Below are 27,182 nucleotides of genomic sequence, written 5' to 3'. Positions count from 1 at the left end.
ACACTGTGTTGGGACTACCTTATCCATACTGTATTAGAAAGTGCTAATTTCATTTTCATTCCTTTTTGGCTTTTCATTTTTCTTCTACTATTATGGACAAGTATAGAAACACAGTTCCTGATACATGGTCAGGTGTAGTCCCCCAATGAAATATCTGTTCGTGCATCAATATTTATTTCAGCTGACATCAGATCAAACATTTTTGCATTACCTATATTAGACCATTTACTAAAAATGTTCTTCCCTCATATCTGATGACAGCTATACAATTTTCATTTTATTAGTATTTTGTTGTACCAATTTTACTTTACAGTTCCCCCACTTTATATTGGCTTGACAATTCAGCCTATAATTTACTTAATTCATCATAACCTCTAGGATATTAACATTCTTTCGCCTTTCACTAATCTACTACTCTTCTTTTCTACTTTCCTCACCCTTATAGTTACTAGCACCTTGTGTAACTTTCACACCCATTTAGCATATTTAATTTAATTTAATTTAATATTAATACAACTTATATATACTCTTGCATCCTTTAATGCTGCTCTGGGCTTTTAGGCACATTTGTCATACCTAATTTATTAATCTTGCATTCACTGAAAATTTCATCAACTGTATACCTTTTTTCTATGTAACTCTTTAAACATGACCTTTAAAGAGTTACACTGAATACCCATTTATATATATATATATATAAATATATAATGTAATGTAAAAGTTAGGCAAAAGTAATAAAAATAATAAAAATAAATAAATATAAATATGAAGCTATCATTAGAGGCAACAAATGCACATCCTCCACATGAAGCCTAATTATATCTGATAATTAAAATAAATCTGATATTTAAAAAAATAAAAAACATCAGCCAGTAGTACGGCAAAAATGTAGAGCGAAGCGAAACGAAACGTAAAATAATATAAAATAAACAAACAGGGAAGGGAAAGTAAAGATAATAAGACAGAAAAGTAGTCGATAATCCCCTGTATAATTTAGTCATTAAACCCAATTAATAAAAACGATGTAAATTTAAAATAATGCCAATTATAAATAATTTAGCGGTACCCCCCCCCCCTTGAAGGTACCAGTTCCAAAAGATGTGAAATATCACCAAAAAGGGGTTAAAAAGACTACAAAAAACTAAAATATCAAAATGATAGACTGACCATTTTTGTAGTCTTTTTAACCCCTTTTTTGGTGATATTTCACATCTTTTGGAACTGGTACCTTCAAAAGGGGTACCGCTAAATTATTTATAATTGGCATTATTTTAAATTTACATCGTTTTTATTAATTGGGTTTAATAACTAAATTATACAGGGATTATCGACTACTTTTCTGTCTTATTATCTTTACTTTCCCTTCCCTGTTTGTTTATTTTATATTATTTTACGTTTTGTTTCGCTCTACATTTTTGCCGTACTACTGGCTGATGTTTTTTATTTTTTTAAATATCAGATTTATTTTAATTATCAGATATATATATATATATATAATTATTTGTACTTGCATCCTTTTTAAGATAAAATAAAGAATTAGATTACAAAAGGCAACTTCAAGCCATCTCTTGCTTTTATTTCAAAACTACTGAGTAGGGTACAAAATGTAACATGGATTACCCCAAGTAATAATTTGAAAACTGTATGCCTTATTGCATTCAATTTTGATCTTGGGACACTTTAGTCACTCCAGTGATAGAGACCTATTTTCAGCCAACAAGTATTGGGCTCATGCTCTCAGTAAAGACAACACCATTATCCACGAGTTTACCTAAACTGCTAATACTGCTTTAAAATAAACAGCATCACGAACAAGGAAAATCTATTTATTTATAACTTTAGGCATCATTCTGACAGTTGTTTTAAGACTTCTCTCATCACAAAACCAACTTACATTAGTTTTGAAATGCTTGTCTGGATCCACAATTTTTGTAATTATTTGTCCTGTACTGATAATAATAGATGTTCCACTTGTCATTTACAAAACTTAATTGTTTTTAATAAACACTAGACAGATTGTTGTATGCCATGGGAGATCATAAACATCTATTTCAAGATTTAACCACGTTATTAGAATGAGGTAAATTGTTCCCAATGTGCTCATAGTCATTCCACATATTCATTGGAAAAATCAAAAGACTATCTTTTCTGAGTCTTTTACATCTAATATAGTTAACCTCAAACTACTCTGAAACAACTGCTTAAGGAGAACAATTTTCTATCCACATATCTCAAAATAGTCGGCAACTTGATTAGCAAGAACCAAGGCAAGAAAAGGTAACACATGCATCTGGATTTACTGATCAAAAAGGTATTCATTGTATGATGTTCAAAATCACATAACAGAAAGTAGTGCCTGCTAATAAATGCATGAATAGTATACAGTTAGTAAAACAAATTGGGTGTCAATATGATTTTGCCATATGCATATCAATCCTGAGAATGATTCAAAAGTTCAAACATTTTGGACTACAAAATATTAAAAACTAATGGGCACAAACACCAGAATCCCATAAAAACTGTTTCCATCAGAAGTTTGCCAATATTCAGTAAGAATGCCCAAGTCTTAGCAGTACAGTAATCCTTGCTTCTTTCTAAGTAAAGTATGTTTCATGAACAAAACATTTGATAATTGTGTTGCTGTAGCTGCTGAAATAGAAATGCTAGTTACAAAAGCATCACTCCTAGAGTAACCAAGTGCAGTTTATTTAAGTTGCATGTTGTAATTACATCATCTATTGTGCCAGCCATTGAACCAACTGCTGTATGCTCTGCCCTTGCATGTAGATTCTCTTTCAGCTGCTAGTGAGTCATACTGCCACAATCATGTTCACAGACATAAACATATCCATCATATATATATATATATATACCAATTTTTTTGTTTCTTCTTTTCACTTAAGAAAACAAGGAAAACATAACAAAATACAGGTAGGTTTGTTGAGAACTGTGCTCAGTTCCGATGGTGCGTAGCACATCGTGTCACTCACCAGCATTTGTACATGGTCAGTACCACTGATAGCATGACTGCAGGCACAGCAAACTGTGACCAATGGCACTTGAGTGACATTAACAAATAAAAAAAAGGACATGATATACTTTGTTGGGAATCAATAAAATCAATTATTTCCTTCATACTATCAAAAATAACTTTGTACCTACATCCCAAAATTATCACCTTACAGCAAAATTTCTTGCTCAAAAAAAGGTTTTGCACATAGTGTGCTGTGCCTATTGTTTCAGATGTATGCCTTAGTCTTGCTGATTCTAATTTAGCTTTAGTTTTCTAAAGCTAAATTATAAATCAACATATAATTATATATGCATATTATCTTATCTTTATTCATTCATGACTAATGAAAAAAATCTGTATAAATTTAAGCAGGTTTAAGGTTTTCTCATTCATTTTTGATGACACACACACACACACACACACACACACACACACACACACACACACACACTATATATATATATATAAAGTAAAGAAATTGGAAAATGAGACTGATGTTATGAGATGAGTGCTGGTGCTACCATCTACTAGAAGTAAACATGAAATGAAAGAGTGATTGTTCCTCGAGCACTGCAGTTAAAGTCAGCAGAAATTGCCAGCATTTCAGAATATAGTGTGAGCTGAACTAAACATCTCTCCTGTGGCTGTGCTGTGGAGGGACAATGGAACAAAGAGCAAACATCAAGTTTTGTGTTCAACTGGCAAAAGTGCCATGGAAACACTTCAAACGATGAAGCAAGCTATGGAGAGAATTGCCTGTCTGTACACACAAGTTCAAGTGGCATAAATGTTTTGCCCAAGGAAGAGAATCACTGGGAGACAATGAACATCCAGGCCTAGCAAAAACAATTCAAATGCAAGAGTTGATTGAAAAGGTGTGGAAATCATTGCCAATGTGCAATGCTAAAAATGATTTCAGAAGGTCTGTGCATTAATAAGGAAACCAATTGACAAATAATAAACCAGGATTTGAAGAAAAACAAGGTCTGGGCACAGTTTGTTCCACATTTGTTAACAGATGGTCAATGATAGGCAAGATGAACATTGCACAAAACTAACTGAGGCCACTGACAGCAAACCCAACTTCCTGAATTTGATTGTTACAGGTGTTTTCATTATGACTTCACAACGAAGTGACAAAGTGCAGAGTGGAAATCGGCAAACTCTCCCAAAGACAAAAAAGTTCATCAAGCAGGTCAAATTAAAACCATGCTCATCACTTTCTATGATTTGGTTTGGTTTGGTTTTTAATGGCGCATTGGCAGCTAAGGCCATAATGCGCCAAGTCAGCCAACTTTCTATGATAGCAAGGAAATTGTGCACAAAGAGTTTGTGCCTAATGGCTGAAGTGTTATTGCTGCCTACTCTCTGAATATTTTGAAATGTTTGTTGCAGAGAATCTGTTGTGTGCAGCCTCAGTATGGAGAAGGCGGCAGTTGGTTCCTCTTGTACGATAACACATCAAGCCACAAAGCACTCATTGTTCGGCAATTTTTCTAGCAAAAAAGTCTGCATATTGTTGCACCCACCATATTCACCAGAACTACAACTGTGCAATTTATTTTTGTTCCAGAAGCTCAAGGCACCGCTGACAAGAACATTGAACAGTATACCAGTTACAGCCTTCCACCAGTTGTTCCAGTTGCTTCACGATCATTGCATGCAGTGTGCGGATGCGGGAGGAAGTTACTTTGAATAAACCAAGGTTAGTTTACTCATACATGGGATCATTATTTTTTTCTGACATCAGTCTCATTTTCCAATTGCCACATTGTGTATTTTTCCTATTGCATTTACTGTAAAGTAGCCCTTATTTTTTGTTGTTTTCATCACTTCTTTGAACGTTTGGTCTTGCAATCCTTAAGCAACCTGTTTATATGCATTTGTGTTGATCTCTCATGTAGTGTACTGAATGTAATTGTGCTTAACCTTCTATATGTATAGAAATAATATAGACAGTAAATGGAATTCATTCATTCACTATGATTTTTCAACCACACTTAGACACTTATCTGCAAATTCAACAAAAATTGGTTCCAACATAGCATGAGCAATAAGTTTTCTGGGATCAGCAGTTGAATCCAACTCTTTTATCATCTGCCTTAGGTGAGGATTCTGCAATAATTCTTCACTATGATTTTTCAACCACACTTAGACACTTATCTGCAAATTCAACAAAAATTGGTTCCAACATAGCATGAGCAATAAGTTTTCTGGGATCAGCAGTTGAATCCAACTCTTTTATCATCTGCCTTAGGTGAGGATTCTGCAATAATTCTAGAATACCAGAATCTGCACCTAAATAATAATAATAAATCATGACATTATTTATCAACAAGGATTGTAAAAATCTCAAATTTTTTTCTTAAATAGAACCTTTCTAAAATATCCAAATCAAGTCAAATCACCACAGTGCATAATGTTATAGTAGGGTTCAGCAACCTTTCATGGGTGGTATATTAGATTCACTCTGATTGGGGATTTCAAGTCAGTAGCGAATTTTTAAAAAGAGAGGATTTTTAAATGCAAGTAGTTTATATATAAATAAAAACTACTTGCTGTTTATTTTTGAAAATAGGTTCAAACAGGATGAACAGGGGAAGGGTGGATCTTGGAAGTGTATTTAGGGGATTTCAAACTGAAATCAGAAAGAAACACAAGCACACTTGTCTGTCTTTCTGGTAATTTTTGTGGCAATACTTTGTTAAAATGATTAAATGAAACTTTCTCCTAATGGTATTCAGGAAAATCTTTGGTGGATATTTCAGCAATAGTACAATAGGTTGTTGACCACCCTGTATTAAAGAGTATAGACTAAAATCAAGAAATAATTTATAGAAAATGGATCCTTTATACACAACAGAACATTTCACTTTCTCCATGTGATTAGTGAAATTTAGAAAAGTAAATATGTTGGAAAAAAAGACAGTACACCTGGACACTGGGAAGAAGAGTCCAAGTGTATTTTTCTTATAGAAGGCTTACAGAGGGTGGTTAGAGATTGTACTGGATTTTATTTTACAAGAAACACATACATACCACTAGAGGTGTAGCCTAGTTATACCTGAATCAACAAGTCCCTACAAGTAATTCCCATCCCACTTCATACAAACCTCTGCATGTGCTACAAAGACCATACTAACACAATGATTTTCAAGGAATCCAAAAAGGATAATTGCTGAATTAAACATAGAGTTAGCCCATAATTACAGGAAGCCTCAGCCAACTGCAGCTATTGAATATCTCAATTAACAAACTTTTTAAAGTACTCACGTGCAAGGAACAGACCAAAGAGATGGAGGCATGAAATCACAATTTGATACCAATATGAATGAAGTGAAAAACCATTTCCCAGTTGTGCAAATGGATAAAAGGTTAGTGAAACATGAGACAACTGTCATGTCTTTTAAAGATGTGGAATCAGCTATATCTTTGATGGTCCTGATGATGGTGTGCTCTTTGAAGAAAGTGAAAGTTTAAGATATAACCTCAGTAATGAAGAGTGTGACAACTCATTACTGGAGGTAAATAATGAGAAAGCTTCATTTTACACTGACATTTTTATTAAAAATTTGTGAATTTGTCTCAAATATATGCAATAAAATATTTTTTCCCAAAATTTGCCTTCAAAACATGGATTCATCTTATGATCTAGAAAATATGGGAATTTCTACAACAGTATACTTGCAATCCTCTTTTCTCTCCTCCTGGCTGTTTTCTAATAAGACTAGTTTGGAAGAAATGGCATAATCAATTTTCACTTCACTCATGAACAGGCAGAAGAGAATCCCAATGCTGTTAACCAGTCAAGGCAACAGCAACAACTATTATTAACATATGGGCAGGAATTATTGCCAACTGTTTTTTTTTTTTTTTTCAATCCTTTTGTTTTAACTGGAAGATTAACTGTAGAATCCTAGTTTGATTTTTTAAGAAACAATTTATGCAATTCACTGGATGAAGTCACTCTTTCTGTCCAATGTCCTGAGGGTTAGGCATGACAGAGCTCCACCTCATTTTAGGTGGCCAGGGACTATTTGGATGAGCATTTCCCTGATAAATGGATAGGATGTGGAGGTTCCATGGCATGGCCTGTTCACTTCCAAGATATGAATCCACTAGATTTTTACCTGTTGCTATGCATCTGAAATCTGTCATTTATGCAACAACCATTAACAGAACTGCAATGCTTTTCCAAGGCATTGACAGAAAATAAGTATGACAGCAAATATGAAAAATTCCTGTAATTTTTGAATATGTTAGACAGTCCACGATGAAGTGTGTTTGGCATACATTGAAGTGCAAAGGACATTTTCAGCACTTCCTTTAAAAGTAAAGTGGATATGCATTGAAACACACACAAAAAAAAAAGCTTCTTTAATATAAGTAACTCATCTCTGATTAATGTACAGCTACTTTCTCATTGTGAATATCAGCATGTGTTTATATAACTTTTATCATTATTTTCAGAACTGATTCAGGAATTGCAAACCATAAAAAAGTTCATATAAACACATGATTCTGAACAGTTACAGAGCTATGGTTGTCTGAATTAAAAAAAAAAAAAAAAAAAACCACAACTATAGAGTATTCAAGGGTAAAAAAATAATACGTACACATGCATCCTAAGCATGAACAAACATTTTACTACAAAAGTGTTGGCTTATTCTTATTTATTATTGCTAAACTTTCAACAGCCATTTTTTCAATTTCAAAAGGCCATAGCTCGATAACTGTTTAGAATCATATATGTCTGGGTCTGAGGACGAGGGTTGCCGGTGCGGACGTGCCTTTCTGCTGCTCTTGGAACAGAGAAGTTCTTTTCTGATTTATTTTCTGCTTTATTAGTTTAAATTGACATATTAACTTATTTTCTAGAGTAGCTTTATATTCCTATTTACGGTACTTAAGTTTAAAGTAACTTAGATAGAGATTTTGTATGTATTACTTAGTATCGGAAAGGGTATCAAATCCACATGTTTACCGTTCGTAAATAGTCGCCATTGTTACGGGAAAATTAATCAGTAAAATCTATTAATCTTGTCGAACTTCATTGGCAATTAAATTGTAATTTTAACTATACATATAACCACTTAGGTTACGTAACATAAATAATTAATACATAACTTGATACGGAAGTTATATAAACGGATTTCGTAGATAACACTCGTTACTGAAACGTAAATATTTCGTAGATAACACTTGTTACTGAAACGTAAATATTTCGTAGATAACACTCGTTACTGAAACGTAAATATTTCGTAGATAACACTCGTTACTGAAACAAATATTTCGTAGATAACACTCGTTACTGAAACATAAATATTTCGTAGATAGCACTCGTAGATAACACTCGTTACTGAAACATAAATATAGCGTTATAACTGTGTTGGGATACAAGTTTAGGATTTAATTTTGTACTGAAATTGAAATTTTATTGAAAGTAAATCATGACTCAAACCAGAGCAGCAAAGCAAAAGGCTCAAGCTAATGGGAATGCTGTGGCTCAGGGGAGAACTGAGGGGGGGGGGGCAGTTGCCCTCTGAATCACAGCCTTTTAAGATGCACTATTTGCTTGATGTTTGCGGAGCAGTCAGGTATGGGACATGATACTGCCATGGGGGATGTCTTTGTATGTGCGCGATGCAAGGAGTGTAAGGAAATCAGGCGACAACTCAGCGTTGTTATGGGCCTATACGAGAGCTTGAAGGACAGGGTGGATGCCCTTGAAGGATTACAAGTGAGGGGCCCATCAAGCTGTCAGCTGCCCACACCAATGCCAGAGCTTGCACTTGGTCATCGCGCAACACAGCGGCAACCCCCAAGGCAGAATGTGCTGGTCCCAAAGGAACTAGTAGTTGTTGGTGACTCTATTGTCAGGGAAACGGGAAACATGCTTCGTAAAAAGGATAGGTGGAACAGGACCAGGGTATGTCTGCCAGGGGCAAAGGTTGATGACGTTGTAGAGCGGTTATCATCTTTTAAGGGCACAAAAGGTGATATAGTTGTACACGTTGGCACTAATGATATTAAGAGTAGGAGACCAGCGGAATTACTTAACAAGTACAGGTCACTGATGAAAAAAAGCCGTGAATTAGGGTTGAATTTGAAAGTGTCTGCAATTCTGCCCAGACACGATAGGAGGGAGTATATGATGAGAGCCCTGTCGATCAATTCGGCCCTGGAAAGATTGTGCAGGGCTCAAGGGGTAGAATTTTTTTCAGCCTGGTCTGTACTTGTTAACAGGAGAGACTGCTTCTACAGGGATGGGATACACTTAAATAGAAAGGGTGCAAGGATGTTTGCTGATGCTATCGAGGCAGTGTTAGGTGGGTCGGAAAACTGCTAGATTGGGGGGCATACAAGAACTAATAGATTAACACTAGCCACTGGCAGAGGAGAAAGTGATTCTTGCACTCCTTCTATTGGAATGAGCAGCAGCCTGGAAAATAAGATGCAGGATATTTCAGAGACTGCTGGGAATCATGGGGGTACAAGTGAACACATGGGTTGTGTTAGGGTGGCTAAGAGGAAGAGCAGGAAGAGCAGACCAATGCTAGGAGTTTAGTAAATAAATTTGATGAATTTGAGGTATTGCTCAAAATATCAAAGGCAGATATTGTTGGGATTTCAGAGACGTGGTGTCACACAGATATAAGGAATGCAGAACTGGAATTTGGGGAGTACAATGTATACAGAAAGGATAGACAGGATAGGAAGGGAGGAAGGGTTATGTTATTAGTTAAGAAACACATAAAATCCAAGGAAGTGAAGCCAGTCGACATCGCAGGACAGTGCAGTGTCGAGCCAGTTTGGTGTGACATAAGCATTGGGAGATCAAAATTGAGAGTAGGAGTGTGCTATAGGCCTAATGACTCTGATGAGTATAATAAGAAACTGTACAGAGAAATAGAGTGGGCCAGTAAATCAGAGAGTCTTATAATGGGGGATTTTAATTTCCCAGATATTGACTGGAATTTGGAGGCTGGTCCCTCACACACTAGCAAGGCTTTTGTGGATTTATTGGATGATTGTTTTCTACATCAGCATGTTCGGGAGGCAACTACAGTGAGTAATACTCTTGATTTGATTATCAGTAGTGTTTCTTCATGCATTAAGAATCTGCAGATAAAGAAAAGAAACCACTAGGTGGCAGTGATCACAGTGTTCTGAAGTGGGAGTTACTCAAACAGGTAACTACTATTAGGGGTAAAGGGAAGGGGTATTGCTTTCGTAAAGGCGACTACGATGGACTGAGACAGTATTTAAATTCTACATAGTGGGATCAACTGATGATGTTACCAACAGCATCAGTTGATGTACATATGGGACATATGGGAAACTACATATGGGAAACAGCAACCCCAGAGCAACGTATCAACTCTGTGGTACTACACTAACAGTGGTAGAGAATGAAAGGGACCTGGGGGGTGGTTGTGCAGGCAGATATGAAGTTCTCTGAGCAGTGCAGACGGGCTGCAAGAGTAGCTCATGGTGTATTGTCAATGATATATAGGAATTTTTCTAGCAGGGAATTTGTGGTTTGAGCATGCTCAATGCTGATGGGATTCTTCCTCTTACTCAGAATAATCACCTGAGAGGGCATCCATCAGACTTCCATCCCTTGTCGTGGAAGTTGATAGCCTAAATAAGTTTAAGGCTCACCTAGACAGGTATTTCGAACGAACAGAGGGGTGAAGTGGAAGTGGTTATTTTTTATTTATTTATTTTACTTTATTTTTTTTTTTTTTGGCTGATGCTGCATAAGCTTGCTTTCTTGCATCAAATGCCTCTACTAATGCTAATGCTTGTATAAAATTTTATTATTTTCAGGTCCTGAACTGATCCTGAAAGCACACCCCACATGTTAAGCACTCTGCTGTGTGCGCACGCATGTGCACTTGTATATTCTGGTATGTAAATCGACCTTATAAGCACAAAAAAATCATCTAAGGTCAACTTTAAGCTAAGCTTGAATTAAAGGCATGTGCCTGAGTGTCAGAAATGTTCTCATGAATTAATACCAATATATTTACAATTTATTATATATATATATATATTTTTACACAAATATACATTGTTGCTCACCTTTCAAAACATATAAATTTGCTCATTTTCTTCCTCAGATGAAAACAGTTTATATAAATCGTTGCGAGCTGTTTTCAGGTTTATTTTACAAGATCTCTAAAAGTAAACCTTTGAGATCATCAAATTCCTGTAAAAACTTTCTACCACACTGAGGTATTATTTACACAGAAACCAATTTGCAGTGCCATACTAAACAGGCAACAAAGAACGCTTGGTTAAATAATCTAAGCTTCCCATGTGCATATATAGCACCAATAAGAGATGCACAAGACTCTGATTGATGAAACAAAAACCTGATCTGTAGATTTTTGTTAAGTAAGGGAGTACTGCATGCATTTACCGCTTTCGTTATTGTTCATATGCAACATAATAAAATGTCATATAATGCAACCTCTTTAAAGAAAGAGCAGAGATAACTGAATTAAAAAAGTAGACAGTGGTTTTAATGTAGGGTTTACTTTTTTTTACACTAATCTTTCACATCTTATGCAAGATATGAAAGATTAGCGTAAAAAAAGGGGGGGGGGGGTTTGCCTTCATAGTGAATATACACTTTGTATATAATTAAGCATAAACTTTCAAAGCAAAAAACAGAAGCCAATGCATATGCTGAAATAGAGGTGTAACACTGGTGTGCAAAACTTAAGGAACAACACTATTTCTAAAGTTTACAACCACAAAATCTTTACTTAAGGAACTCTTTACTGATAACAGTAGATTCAGTCTCAGCAGCGATTCTGGACATCAGCCAATCTGGCGAGAGGTTGGCACATGGTATCACCCCATAAACATCACTGAAAGGGATCAATATGGCAGTCGAGGTGTTCTCGTCTGGGGAGGTGTTATCTTGGATGGACATAACTTCAGATACTGGAAGGTGGTACTGTAACTGGTGCACACTACTGTACTGAGGTAATCCTTTCCCATGTGCATCTGTTCCGAGGTGCCATTGGCCCCGAGTTTGTGTTTATGGATGATAACACCACACCCCATCGCACTGCAGCTGTTGATATGCTTTTGGAAAGTGAGGATATTGTTCGTATGGATTGGTCTGCCTGTTTCCCCCGATCTAAATCCCATCAAACACATATGGGACACTCTGGGGAGATGCCTAGCGGCACATCCACACCCACCAGAAAATGTTCACCAGCTGAAGATGGTACTGACAGAGGAATGGATAATGTTACCACAAGAACTTATCAACAACATTGTTCTAAGTATGTGCAAAGTCTGCATCGACATTAGGGGTGGCCATATCTCCTACTGAGGACCACCTCTTCCCCTTGTTCCATCTTTGACAGTGATGCATCTGTACCATGGCAGCCAGTGCTATGTTGCCATTTTAGAATAAAGTCCCTCTGTACCGTTTTGTTTCCGTTGTTTGTTTGTTGGTTTTTAGGAGCATTAGCAACTAAGGCCATATTGCTCCGGGGATATGCGGTGGTCATTCCCTGACCTTTCTGCATTCTCCATATTTGGTGGTCACGGGCTCGAACCCCGGTCTAATCAAGAAGCATGTGCTACGCACTGCTGCTCCTGCCCACCTGGCTACGGAGGCGCCATTTCCACTGTTATGTCTGTGTTGTTTCCTTCATCATTTCTGTACCCCACGAGGTTCCATTGGTATTCTTTTCCCACAACCAGGCCACTCCTATGAGAAGCTACAGATGAAAACCTGACTGGTCCTTAAATTTTGCACACCAGTGTAGTGCAAGGAAGTCAGACTTTTGCAGCACCAGCCAATAAGAAAAAAATATATATATAATAAATAAATAATAATAATAATCAACAATAATAAAACAAAAGAATAATAATAAATAAATAAAAATTACAATAAAATATATAGAATGATATAAAGAATAAAAGATATATAAAAATTAGATAAGAAAATAGGCTAATTATGTACTTCCCTCCCCTTATGTTAATTAATGCACATAAGAAGCAAATAACAATCATACAGTCATTTGCATGACAGTAACTTACCTAAATGCTATATGTAATGACCTAATGATAAGAATGATTATGTAATAAATCTATCTACTTTGCATATTGATAGGCATGTTGTCAAGGGCTAGCACCTATCAGTAAGCAAATAAAAGTAACTAGTTGCTATGTAATCACCAAAGCAGCCAGTGACATATATGTGAAGTTTTGAAATTGCATATGATAAATGTAGAGGCATATTCTACAACTAAAAATAAGCAAAATATTCCTATAAATATACTGTCTCAAAAGTCCTTTTTTTACAAGATATTAAACATTAATCACAAATTATAAAACTGTATGAAATTACAAAACATTTTTATGGTCAAATTTATGACAAAAAAATAAAAAACAGACTTTAAATAGCACAAAAAGCACAGCTAATTTTTTATTTTCAAAAAGCTGGAAGTCAGGTCAGCTGCTGGTAAACAGGTCTTTTAAAGTCAACACTATGCTAGAAATTAAATTTTACTGATAGTACACATTTTATATTAAAATAGTTACAGGATTGTTTAGCAAACATTAGCTTACCTAGGATTTTTCTGTCTGTGGATTTCTTTTTGCATTCTGTTAAACATTAACTAATTATTATTGCTTCATAAAAGAGACTAATCCAGACTTTGCCCTCTTCAGAAATGTTGAGTCAAAGTTTTGTTAGGATAAAGTTTGTGCTGTTTAGAAACTGTCGAGTGTATTTCCAAAACTCTACAAGAAAGAGATCTAAATTTAATTTTTTTTTTCTCACGCTTAGCATTCTTTATGAATAATTGTTAAAATATCAAGCACAGATTTGGGATAATTTTCTATATTTCAAGCTTCCTTTTGCACTTGTCATTTCCTCAACCAACAACCACTGTACATCAATTCTTTGTTCATTCATAAGTGTCTGGTAGGTATGTTCTAACACTGAAATGGACAGAATGGATACTTTCTTTATAATTGATTCATTTCGAGAATCTTGTTCTCTGAATAGTAGTATCAGATGATGAATTGGTTCTCCAAATAACAATTATATTTAAGTTACAGTTAAACAATATTTAATTTAATACTCAGTTGACAACTTGCTATCTATAGTTCTGTTTGGTGCCAGTAGACTTTTGACTGGTGTAAAAACACATGGGCAATGCACAAAAATCTTAGCACAATACTCAACATTGTACCTTCACAACATAAGCATGGCTGAATATATCCCTAGTTTCTGATGCACCCATTAAGTTGTAAACAAACAACAAACTACTGTAAAGAAACACACTATGATCTTAGGAATTCACAACAACAGAAAGTCAACTTGCAGCTAAACTAAGTCCAGCTAACTTACCAAATTTATTCATTCATAAGTCACACAGCTTCAGCTCTGAGTGTACTTAATATCTGAAATTGAAATACTTCATTGGATTCGATTGTATCAGCACACAACTCCTCTTGAGAGCACCATGTTAGTAGAACTACATTAATGCATTTTTACTACATTTATAAATTCATCCAGTCACTTACCAAAATCTGTTTTGACATTGACAACAGTTTTTATATTTGTGACTGAAGACAGCAGCCTTTACTAATTTATTGATGGAATTTTGGCACATATTTCTAGACTACAGTAATGCAAGATAGATGGATTATCATCCCATACATTTATTTTCTTTGACAAATCTTTAACAATATTAGTTTTTATGAACTTGAAATTCTTTTACTAATTTTTATTTCGTTCTAAACTGAGAGAGGGCACCATCCCTTGACCATATCATATGCTTTGTGTTGGCAATGAAAGCCTGAAGAATAACGTTTTATTTTTACTTGTTTTTTTGTGGCTAGCTGTATAATTATGGCAACCTACTCTCAGTTATTTATTATAGTTGTTTTTATATTTATATTTGTTAACCAAAATAAGAAATTCACAAAATTAAAAAAAAAAAAAAAAAATTTTTGATTTTAACATAGTTTTACAAAAATAAAAATAAAACTGTTATTGCAAAAAGATGGAAGGAAAGCTGTACAAACTATGTTATAACAATGAAATGCAAGAGGGGTCAAACAAAAAAAAAAAAAAAAAAACATTCTCTATCATGAACACAGAATTGGCAGCTATGCAAAACATAAGTACAAATACTGACATCAATAGTGTTGTTCTACTATACGGATCATACCGACTACTCACTTACTCAGCTGTGAGTAATCAGTGTGGCAGGGTATATATACAAGCACTGTAAAAGTATCTGTTATGCAGGTTTTGGGTTCTACAATGTCTCGCTGTTTGCAGTATAGCATTTGTTAAACAGATATTACAGAAGACACTATAAATGTTTACCTTTCCCATGTTAATTTATGGTTAGGTTCATAAGAATTCCACAGCTGCTTTTTGCAGATATACCAAAAAATAACAAATCATAAAACATTTTCTGCTCTCAAGAGATGACTTAGGGAAATGGGTATGCTGAAACTACTGAGTAAATGTTGGTAGCGGCAGAATTCAATGAACAACAAATACTGAAGAGAAAATACTTCATGTTATAGAAGTACCTCATACCACAAAGGTTGTCATGTCACAAATCATCTGTAACCAGATGAATTGTGTTTTATGATTGAATTCTCAACTCTCGAAACACTCATAAACATTACCTTTTCATTTAATGTTTGATGCAGTGTTCTTGGAGACAATCTTATTAGTCCTCATTTTTTTTTTTTTTTTTTTATCAGCAAATCTTTCAGGAATGGGAAATCTGCAATTTCTGCAAAACAATTTGGAACTACTGAGAGACACACCCCTTGAATCGGCAAAGGATGAGATTTATGGATAATGGTGCACCAGCCCACTTTTCCCTGAAATCCATATTTTATTATATGCATATTATGATGCAAAATGAATTGAGAAACAATTCATGAAAGCTGCTGAAACCATTAAGGATAGTCCTGAAATGATAAGATATGCTGAGAAATAATGAATTCATTGCACTAAACAGCTGCTTTAGATGTTTTCCTTTTAGAGGTTTATTTCAGTTTATTTTTATTATGTTTTGTAATTTATGATTAATCATGATTTAATTATTAAATCATTAATCAACCACCATTAATCATTATTGATGATAACTTACTGATTAATATGATTAATATTTAATATCTTGGAAATAAAGGATTTTGAAATGTGGAAAAAAAAAAAAAAGCTGTTGAATATGCTCCTACATTTGTTCTATGCAATTGTGAAATACCCTGTATATAATTAAAAACCAAGAAACGATAATTTAAATAAAATACCAGTTTTTGCATTTCATGGACAGTGTACTATCAGCGGTTTTCAACCTTTTTTTTTTTTTAATAACGGCACCCCTAAGTAAGCTATTTTACGGCAATAGCTACTCAATTTTCTGCCTGTTTGATCCAATTCTCTCTCTGTATATATCCGTGTGTGTGTGTGTGTGTGTGTGTGTGTGTGTGTGTGTGTGTGTGTGTGTGTGTGTGTATATATATATATATATATATATATATATATATAAATAATGACAAAAGTTAAATTATAATAAAATAAATAAATATTGAGCTTTCATTAAAGGCAGCAACATGCACATCCTCCATATGAAGCCAAGATATACCCAATATTTTAAAATAAAATAAAATAAAACAAGCCAGTAGTATGACAAAAACTGTAGAGAGAAAATTAACATAAAAATAACCCAAAATAAAATGAACACACAGAAAAGGGAAAGTAAAAGTAAGACATAAACAGTAGCTTAAAACCCTTATATAATTTAAAATAATGCCAATTACATAATAATTTAGTGGTACCACCGCCCCCAGAAAGGTACCAGTTCCAAAAGACGTGAAATATCACCAAAAAGGGGTTAAAGAAACTAATAAAAGATAACAAAATCAAAATAAAATAAAATAATAGACTGACCATTATGCCCCATATCAACAGAGGACCACGAGGCCAATAATGGTCATGGAATCGCTGCATTTCAATCGTTATACAAATCGTCGCAAAGGCGAAAAGATTGAAGAACCAAACCACCCATTCCTCCTCCGATCGATCCACCAATGCAGAGCATTTGCACAGCGGTGGTCCTTATGCAGCAAAAAATAAATTATAGAACAGGACAGCCCTCTAAAGCAGAGCCACACCACTGACACAATGTAAGCTGGTGATATTTCACGTCTTTCGGAACTGGTACCTTTCTGGGGGGGGGGGGTACCGCTAAATTATTATGTAATTGGCATTATTTTTAATTTTATATCGGTTTTATTAATTGGATAGGGGTTTTAGGCTACTGTTTATGTCTTACTTTTTTTTACTTTCCCTTTTCCGTTTGTTTGTTTGTTTTATTTTGGGTTATTTTTATGTTAATTTTCGCTCTACAGTTTTTGCCATACTACTGGCTTATGTTTTATTCTATTTTATTTTATTATATTAGATTTATATATATATATATATATATAATATTAAAAAATATATATGTTCTTTTTTATTAAAATAATATAATTATAAAAATTACATTTCATAATACAAATTATATATATACAGTACAGTAATACCCCGAAGTTACGCGATAGGTGGGTCCGACGAAAATCGCGTAAGTCGAATTCGCGTAAGTCGGGGTACAACTTTGCATATAAATACATATAAATTTTGCTTAATTGGGACCAAGGACTAACAAAAACACTAGTTTAGAGGAAAAATATTAATAAAATTGCAGTTCTTTATACATATTAATACAAAATATGTATTAAAAAACAAATGACTTACGTTAAAAAGTTATTTCGATGTCGATGGCTTCATAAAATCTAACAAATTCGTCTGACGACACAGCGCGTTCTTTTTTTCTTGCAGAATTTCTTCGTAGCAAGCTAATAATTTTTTTATTCCTTGCTTTGTAGCTATAACGCGTTCTTCATTGGAGTCTGTTTTCTAAAATTTTTAAGCCCTTTACAATTAATTGAGCCCTTTTCAATTTTCAACCTGTCAAGTTTGCAATTGTCATGTGCTTTTCGCTGTTGCTTCGTTTAGGCCTGTAGCACGTGCAATATCACATGGTCTTTCATTTCGCTCAAAGCGTTTCACAATTTTATATTTTTTCTCTATCGACAGAGGCGGACTGGCCATAAGCCTTACCGGGGAAACCCCGGTGGGCCAGTGTGATTTTGGCCATAAACCATAGTATGAGGCCACTATAAATTTTTCCGGGTAAGAATTTTTGATCCAGTCCACCTCTGTTTATCGATAATTGCTTTTCTTTTTCTCTCTAAATCTGCAGTGTCTTCACCAGGACGCTTCCTTTTCACACCTTTTAATTAAGTATTTACTCATTTTTAGGGAATAAAGCACAATTACAAAACGAGGAGGCACGCTTGATACGCATAAACAAAGCTGCGCGCATGTAGCAACTGAATAAACAACACCATAAAGGCAGAGATACACTATTAACACCTCACATTTCTAGGGGTTACTACCATAAAACAATAAAAATCCAGTTGCGTTTCTGCTAGTGAAATCTGTTATAAACTGGTAGTAAACTCGATCTAATTGCATTTGCGATTATACCGATAGCTGGAATTGTGTTGGTTTTTACGTTATTATGGTGAAATGTGTTTCCCCTTCACTGATATAAAAAACATAAAAGCAGCAAAGTTGAATTTTGTTCATCTTTCGCTCTCATTCTCCGCCGTCTCACCGTATATCGATAACATATGAAAAACGACCTTGAAGATAGTGGGCGGCAGCGTTGCCAAACGAAAAAATCAAGAACCACGTAACTCCGAGTTCGCGTAAGTCGGGGTATTACTGTATATAAAAAAAAGTACTAAGTAAACGTCAATTATAGATCACCACAAAATTAAAAAGTTAATATACACAATTTTATAATGAAATAAACATATAAATTAAAAAATAAAAATAAGTTTAAGTAACTTAAACCCAAATTATGTGGCACCCCTGGAATTTTGTTGCGGCACCCCAGATGAAAACCACTGCACTATATATACATATTTATTTTTAATACTAAATACTACTTTTGCAAATTAAATTTTAAATAGTGGGAATAAAATGCTTCCATATACCTAATAATTTCAGCCTTTCAACAGGAACGGTATCTTCTGTTTCAAATTCATATTCTATTTCTACTTCTGGACCTACAAATGTAACTTTATAAATAACACTTAAATTTAAGGATAATTAAGTTTTCACAAATTCAAATAAATTTGGGGAAGAAATTTCAGGCACAAAAAGTTATTAAATATTATTATGCACCTGCTGGCAAAAGGCTCATTTCGGTACATAACTAAAAACAAACTAAATTTGCTAAAAAATGACTCATTAAATCGCACATATTGCAAAACAAGTCACCATAAGTTTTCTCAGCGCTGCACTTACATCTCAAACAAACAGCAAAGGCAATCTCTGAAGCAACTGAAGAAACAATTACTTCAGAGATTCCCTATTTGTCAGTGTAGGACCTGACAACCCAGTGGTGAAACAAACCCACAAAATTTATAGCAGAAACATCAGGCATCCAAGAGCTATAAAATATTAATTTACACCAGTTGGCAAAAGCTTTATTCAATTCCTACTATTAGTTCACACTCTCCCTATATATAATTATATATCTTGTTCAAATACATTTTTTTAAACTTGTAGTGGATGACACTTGATGTTAATACAGTTTTTTTAAATATTAATTCATTAATTTAATTTAATTAATTAATTTTATATGGGAGAAAAAAATTTCTCTTATTTAAGATATTTAGCAGGATATAAATTTAGGAATAAAATTGAAATCAACAGGCAGTAGCTCAATCGGTAAAATGCAAGGATTTCAGTATTTTTCACGTGAAGGTGAAGAATGCGAGTTCAATTCTTGCGAAAATCAATAATTTTTTGATAAATTTTTGAAGTTGAAAGTCGAAAGTTCGTTGTTAACCTAAGTAGGAATTGACTTCAAAAAAAATTTTTTTTTATATTACTTGTTTTTGTATATAGCTAAGAGAAAACTAAGTTCTGCATGCTTTTGTATGCCAATAGATGTGATAAGCAGGAAAACAACATGGTTTAGCAAACATGCCCCCTCAGGTTCGTAATCTGAGCAAACAGAAGAATTCCATCAGAATTCAGCATGCTCAACCCATTCAAGGCCTTATACACCTCAACCAGATCACCTCGCAGGTGCTTAGTCTTCAGCCACTGCAATTTGCAGAACTTAAGCCTTTCTTGGTAAGAGGATCCCTTCATTCCCCTCACCAACCTTGTTGCGATTCTCTGTACACATTCCAACAAATCTACATCCTTCCTAAAATGAGGCCTCCAGATCTGTACACAGTACTCAAGGCATGGCCTGACCATTGCCTTATACAAAGGGATAATCACCTCCTTTTCCCTGCTAGCAAAATTCCTGAATATCATTGACAAAACCCCATGACTAGCTCTTGCAGCCTGTCTGCATTTCCCAGAAAATTTCATATCTGACTGCATAATTACCCCCAGGTCTTTTTCATTTTCTACCACGTTAAGTGTAATACAACACAGTTTGTACGTTCCTCTGGGGTTACTTCTACCCATATGCAGTACTTTGCATTTGAAAACGTTAAACTTCAGTTGCCACTTCTCTTCCCATCTACCCTAATTTTCTAGATCCTGTTGTAGCAGCACACTGTCATTAACAACCCTGCCAACCTTTGTATCATCTGCATTCTTGGACATTAAGCCTGATATACCTTCATCAATATCACAATATCCAAAGAACAGCGGGCCAAACACAGAACCCCGGGGGACTCCACTAATAACATTAGTCCACAAAGTCCATTGATTACCACTCTGTTGTCTCCCACTCAACCACCCTTTTATCCATTGTAGCAACTTGCCATTAATACCATACTGCTCCAAGTTATACAGTAGTCTTCCACGCACAACTAATTACCCTGAGAGAGAGAGAGAGAGAGAGAGAGAGAGAGAGAGAGAGAGAGAGAGAGAGAGAGAGAGAGAGAGAGAGAGAGAGAGAGAGAGAGAGAGAGAGAGAGAGAGAGAGAGAGACAAAAGTAGAAAGGAATCACCAAGAAAGAGAAAAATGATGATATCCAGCTCAGGACCCTGGGTGTGCCAAGCCCATACTCACCAGATGTGAGCCCCTGGGGTTATATTATCAGGATATTAGCAAGGTAGTCATTTATTTTTAGTTATAACTAATGTAATTACTAAAAGATATTACAAGGAAGTTTTTGAAGTATTTTAAATGAGGAAAGACTTAATCCATGTGTTGGTAAAAATTTTATTTTTATTGAATCATACTCGATCCAATACTTTCATTTACATCCCTTCACCTAGTATACCCAGTTTAATAAAAAATTTATTTTATTCCTTGTTCCTTGTATGTACCTTGGAATGGTTGAAAGTGTCCACGTTATACTCCTTACTAAAAACCATCAGCTCCCCATTTGGCCTGAATAAGGGTTCCAGAGAGGACCCAAAACATAACCTATAAAATTTTAGTAAATTGAAAGTAGTAGTAGTGGCATGTGATGCAAGAAAGTACCGATCAAGGGCAATGTATCATCTAGTAGGTTTCAATAAAGCTAAAATTTTGTTGCCAGCACATGGGTTAAAGAAATTTCTCCTAAAGCTCATTTATCAAATATTTAATGTTTAAATCTTACCTTCCCTCTGCTGCTTCAGACTTTGGGAATTTTTATTTAATGGAACACATCCTGTTTCCTTGTGTCTTTTATAGCACATTGCACTGCAGCTTAAAGTAAAAATCGATTCATTTAAAAATAGCCTTAAAATAACTAGTAAAATTTTTAATAAATTAATATATTAAAGGCTGAGAGGCAAATAATGAATAAGGGATACAAGAAAAGTTACGATATGAGGTAATTGTACAAAACATTTTACTATTTTTCAGATAATCTTCATTTATCAGAAAGCATTTATTGCACTTTGATTTTAAGGCTGTTAATAAGTTAAATAAAAACCTGAGGTTTGATGTTCAAGTCACTCTAGTCACAGAAATCAAACTGCAAGAAACAACAACCCACAAATTGAACGGGTGAAATAGGTAGGAGTACTTTTAAGGAATAAGATTATCTTACATACAGCCTCAATGATTTTAAAGTGTGATCCCAATAAGAGTTTTGAGAGTGGTGATAGTAATTTCACTGAACATGTTTTGCCATCCATAGGAACCTCTTTCAGTGTGCAAACTTGCTAAACCTTACCACCCATTAACAATCAGATAGTTACCTTTTCTACTAAAATTTAAAAAAATATATTTTTTAATGTAATCTGGCTGTCTTAAAAAGCCATAAAAAAAGATCCTGTGTACATCTTTTATACTTGTACACACATTTTTTAAAAGCAATGCTTTGAAGGTACTAAGTAGGGCCCACTCATACGGTGGGTTAGGTTCCAAATCCCTGCCGAAAAGCAAAAATGGAAACAGCCGTTTTTCAGTTGTGAATGTATATAAAAGCCTAATAACATGTTTACACTATCATATGCTATAAACAGACTGAATCACAACAATAAAAAGACTTGGCTGCTGAGCACTTCATGCTGAAAAAGCGGAACAAGTGGCGAACGTAATACACATGGATATAATTGAAAACTTGGAACTGAGTCTAATCGAGTGACCCAAATTTTTTGAAACTGGAGGACCAAAGTCTCTTCTCAATACAACCTGTATTAAAGTATATTAAACATGCACTATGATTACTCACAATGATTATTTATAAATTAATATATTAAATAAAACTCGTTAAATTTTCTTTAACTTCATTTACTAAAAATATTGATAAAATAAACTTTACAAGATAACTGCCATCTTCTTCCTGACCACCCATAATAATAAACAAATCTAAATAATGGCTATGTCTAAGTGTACATTAAATTCACCATGAAAAAAACAAAAAATGGCATGTTCTATCACAGAGTTGAATACTGTCAATCATAGAACTTTTTCTTAGTTTTCCTAGCCAAAGCTGAATCGGCAAAAAATGGAAATAGAACTTTTCTATCAGAAAACAAACTGACTTAAAAACAGGGGTAGCCAAATAAACACAACACAAGAGCCATGTTCAGTTCTTTTTAGGGACATGCCTCCTGATGTGAAAAAAAAATATAAAGAATTATATAAACAATTTATAAAATCAGAAAACGAAGATAAACATATACAGTAATACCCCGCCTTACGCGAACTCGGAGTTATGCGGCTCTTGATTTTTTCGTTTGGCAACACTGTCGCCCCACTATCTTCAAGGTCGTTTTTCATATGCTATCGATATATGGTGTGATGGCAGAGAGTGAGAGCAAAAGATGAACAAAATTCCACTTTGCTGCCACATGAGCTGCACATATATACAAGAATTTGCATTCCAACCGTCATATTTATATGTGTGCGTTTCAATTCGTGCTCAACTTTTGTCGGAAATTACATCGTTTTCACGAATAAAAAAAAAAACTTTCCAGAACTTCCCCAGTTCCACCAGAAAAGCACATGACAATTGCAAGCTTGACAGAAGGTCTCGGCTCAATTGAAAAGGGCTTAAAAATTTTAGAAAACAGACTCCAACAAAGAACGCATTATAGCTATAAAGCAAGGAATAAAAAATTATTAGCTTGCTACGAAGAAATTCTGCGTGAAAAAAAGGTGCTGTGTCGTCAGACGAATTTGTTAGATTTTATGAAGCCATCGACATTGAAATAACTTTTTTTTTTACGTAACTCATTTATTTTTTTAATACATAATTTGTATTAATATGTATAAATAACTGCAATTTTATTAAATATTTTTCTTTTAAACTAGTGTTTTTGTTAGTCCTTGGTCCCAATTAAACAAAATTTATATGTATTTATATGCAAAGTTGTACCCCAACTTACGCGAATTCGACTTAAGCGATTTTCGTCGGACCCACCTATCGCGTAACTTTGGGGTATTACTGTATTACAGTTTAAAATCCTCTTTTATTGTCTGAAATTATGATCCACATATCAAAATGATGGGAATCTGCATTTCACACTTACCGCCCTTTAGCATTAATTTAGCACATGCAAGTAGGGATATTAGTGAATAACATCGATTTTGTTAGGACAAATAAAATTATTTTTAACCTACACTGGTGTTCAAAGAAAGTGCATCACCCCTTAAAATTGTAATTGTTGTCCGAATTTTGTAAGTATACGGCAATATTTCTTACAGATTGCATCAGATAAGATTGACATGCATAGGTGATGATGTAATATTGCATCAGCTGTTACTTTCAGCTATATAAGCACACTCTGCAAGGGTTGCAGTCATTCCTCGCTTGTGTCAGGATGGAGAGTTAAGTGCAGTTGACGCTGCGAAGAAAGTGCTATTGTTGCTTTACGTGAGGAATATTGTTCTTCCCGTCATATTGCTTATAGAGTGTCTTTTAATCAGTCGACAGTGAATAGATTTCTTTCCAAACTCAAGAATACTGGTTCTGCTGATAGGAAAAAAGGAACCAGATGAAAATGAGTCTACGCCAAAACAAGAAAACGTGCGCTTATGCCTTAAAAACCGTAAAGCTTCTTTGTCTGAGCTGAAAAGAGAATGGGAAGAACATACAGGAGTGGTAGCAAGTGCAGTAACAGTCAGAAGATGCCTCTTCAAAAATGGACTTGTAGCCCATCGTCCTAAGAAGCCCTTCACACAAAAAATGAAAAAAGGCCCAACTGATTGGTGTAAGGAGCATGTCAAATGGACCCCTGAGCAGTGGAAGTCAGTTATTTTCTCGGATGAAAAGAGATTCAACCTGCATGGCTCTGATGGGAGACAAACGATTTGCTGCAGATGTGGTGAAGAATACCATCCAGACTGTATGGTGTCTACAGTGAAATTCCCTACCAGCCAAATGATATGGGGGTGCATTTTGTATCGCAGAGTAGGTCACCTGCAATTTGTAAAAGGTTCCGTAAAAGCCAATGGATACCCGATTATATTGGAAGGCAAATTGCTGCCAACCATTAGAGACCATTTCAACCTGCCAAGTAACTGCATCTTTCAGGACGACTCTGATCCTTGTCATCGAGCGAAAAGTGCAAGTAGGAACTTCTGTAGTTACTCTAGCTTCATTTCTGCATTAGAGGTTCGACAGTAATGTGTTTACATTTGTCACAGGTGAAAAAATGGTTGGAAGAACAGTCCATTATAACTGTTAGCTGGCCAGGAAACAACCCAGACCTGAATCCTATAGAGAACTGTTGGCATCGTGTGGAATCTGCAGTTGCCAGAAAGAAACCAAAGACCCTTCGTGAACTTCAGGAAGCCATAATTCGTGTTCGGAACCATGAACTATCAGTTGGTTATCTTCAGAAATTGATCTTGTCAATGCCTTGACGGTGTGCTGCGGGGCCAGAGGCAGTTCAACTAAATATTAGTTTGCCCCTGGTGAACTTTTCATTTTGTTTTCCATTTAAAATGATAAACTGAAGAAAACTGAGGGCTTCTGATAACATTTCAGCCATAATTGTCATGTTTACCAAAACTGTTGTATAAAGGTTGCAAATGCTCATTTTGGGAGAACCGGTCAAATATTACTTAGCTTTGCCTTAACTATTGATAATCTTTTGTTTATATTTCTATTTGTGATGCTAGTCATTAATGTAACATATAATTGTGAACTAGGGTTAGAAATGTGAAATTCCTGGTTAATGCACTTTCTTTGAACACCAGTGTATATTAAATTTATTTTATACATGTAAAATTAATTTATTTTCTATTACAGGCACTTGGTATAAAATTTAAAATTCCTTCACAGTCACGAAATATTTTGTGGTGACAGACATGGATCAGGATGGGAGGGGGGGGGGGGCATGATTCTAACAGATTATGGATCTGTTAGAATGTGCCATGTGCCCCCAGGTGGCACATGACACATTTCCTTAGCATATGTGACATGCTACAGGAAAAGGTTAGCCGCCGTTGCTTTAGAATATACAGAATTTTCAAACACCAATAAACTGACATGTACATGTGCATGCAGGCACACATATATGATGGCTGCTTCGGCAGTAATTTAAAACAACCCAGAAATTAATTACATATATATACAATTACAGACATGATGCAACATACTTCATGGCCTTGTCTTTCTGCTAATTTGAAATAATACAATAAATTCTCTAATAAGAAAAATAATCCAAATTGTATATAAGTACTTTGAACCGTCTCACATGCTTAAATAAAAAAAAATAAAAAACACTTGCAAGATAATTTTTTCTTTCTATTCAAAACTTGTATACATTTGGTTTATGTTTATTGTTATATCTTAAGATTATGGTTGATCTCATATGCTAAAAATTTGACACTATTACATTAAGTTGCACAATGACAATGCAGTACAGTTAGTCCTCAACACAATGCTCTGTTCTTATGACATTTACTAAGGAATGTGCTTTGGAGCTGCTCTACACTTATGCTGCTTGATCAAGTCAATATATAAAACAATTTCTTGTCTCAATTATTATTATTTATTTTACAAAACATATTGATGTTTTGTAAAATAAATAAATACACATTTGAATTACATTTGTAAGATTTCTGCAGCTATAGGGTCCATGTTAACAAACACAAATTACTTTACCTGCAAATGAATCTTCTAAAAATTAACTTACTATTTTATGTAGCATGTTGAACACTTGTACTTGGGCTGTCCTGTACATACAACACATTCTCCCTTCATGATCACTGTGTGTGCAATTGTTCCACTGTGTTGTTATTACAGTGAACAAGAATAACTGTAGTTTTTTTCAGTCTGAAAATAAAAACAAATATTCAGTAAACAAACATTTAGTTTGCTTAACCCAAACAATTATAAAAAACTAACTAGAAATTTTTATGAAAATTTCAGAATTAAAGTTATCAAAAATTCCAGTACACATCAAATTACTTTCACTTATCTTCTTCAATCTATAAGTTCCATTTGATATCTGGAAAGCCCCATGAAAATGCAATCTAATCTGTCTGTTCCATCCTATTTGTATAGTAGTTCATTATATTCATCGCAGTCATTTGGTATAACAAATTCCAAATCTTACTTTTGTTTTCCCAGTGTTTATGTCATTTTTTTTTTTATTAGTTGTTGGTGCATCGGCTTATGTGGC

The 27,182-nt window shown here is 34.6% G+C and overlaps 1 protein-coding gene across 1 annotated transcript in view; it reads right to left on the bottom strand.

The window, feature by feature from the left end:
* Positions 1-4,965: 4,965 nt before the first annotated feature.
* LOC150086028 (zinc finger HIT domain-containing protein 3) overlaps positions 4,966-27,182 on the bottom strand; it is a 33,305-nt gene continuing 11,088 nt past the window's right edge. The window contains exons 2-5 of the mRNA XM_090373660.1: positions 26,694-26,833; positions 21,716-21,804; positions 19,130-19,201; positions 4,966-5,311 (exon numbers count right to left, since the gene is read on the bottom strand). Coding sequence (XP_090229786.1) covers positions 5,145-5,311; positions 19,130-19,201; positions 21,716-21,804; positions 26,694-26,761 — 396 coding nt within the window. The 5' untranslated portion in view covers positions 26,762-26,833 and the 3' untranslated portion in view covers positions 4,966-5,144. The remainder of the gene's footprint in view (positions 5,312-19,129; positions 19,202-21,715; positions 21,805-26,693; positions 26,834-27,182) is intronic.

The sequence above is a fragment of the Mastigoproctus giganteus genome, chromosome 5 (assembly GCF_048544385.1).
Source record: "Mastigoproctus giganteus isolate SK-2022 chromosome 5, ASM4854438v1, whole genome shotgun sequence".
Classification (NCBI taxonomy): domain Eukaryota; kingdom Metazoa; phylum Arthropoda; class Arachnida; order Uropygi; family Thelyphonidae; genus Mastigoproctus; species Mastigoproctus giganteus.
The sequence above is the reverse complement of the archived record's forward strand: the minus strand, read 5'-3'. Positions and strand labels throughout refer to the sequence as shown.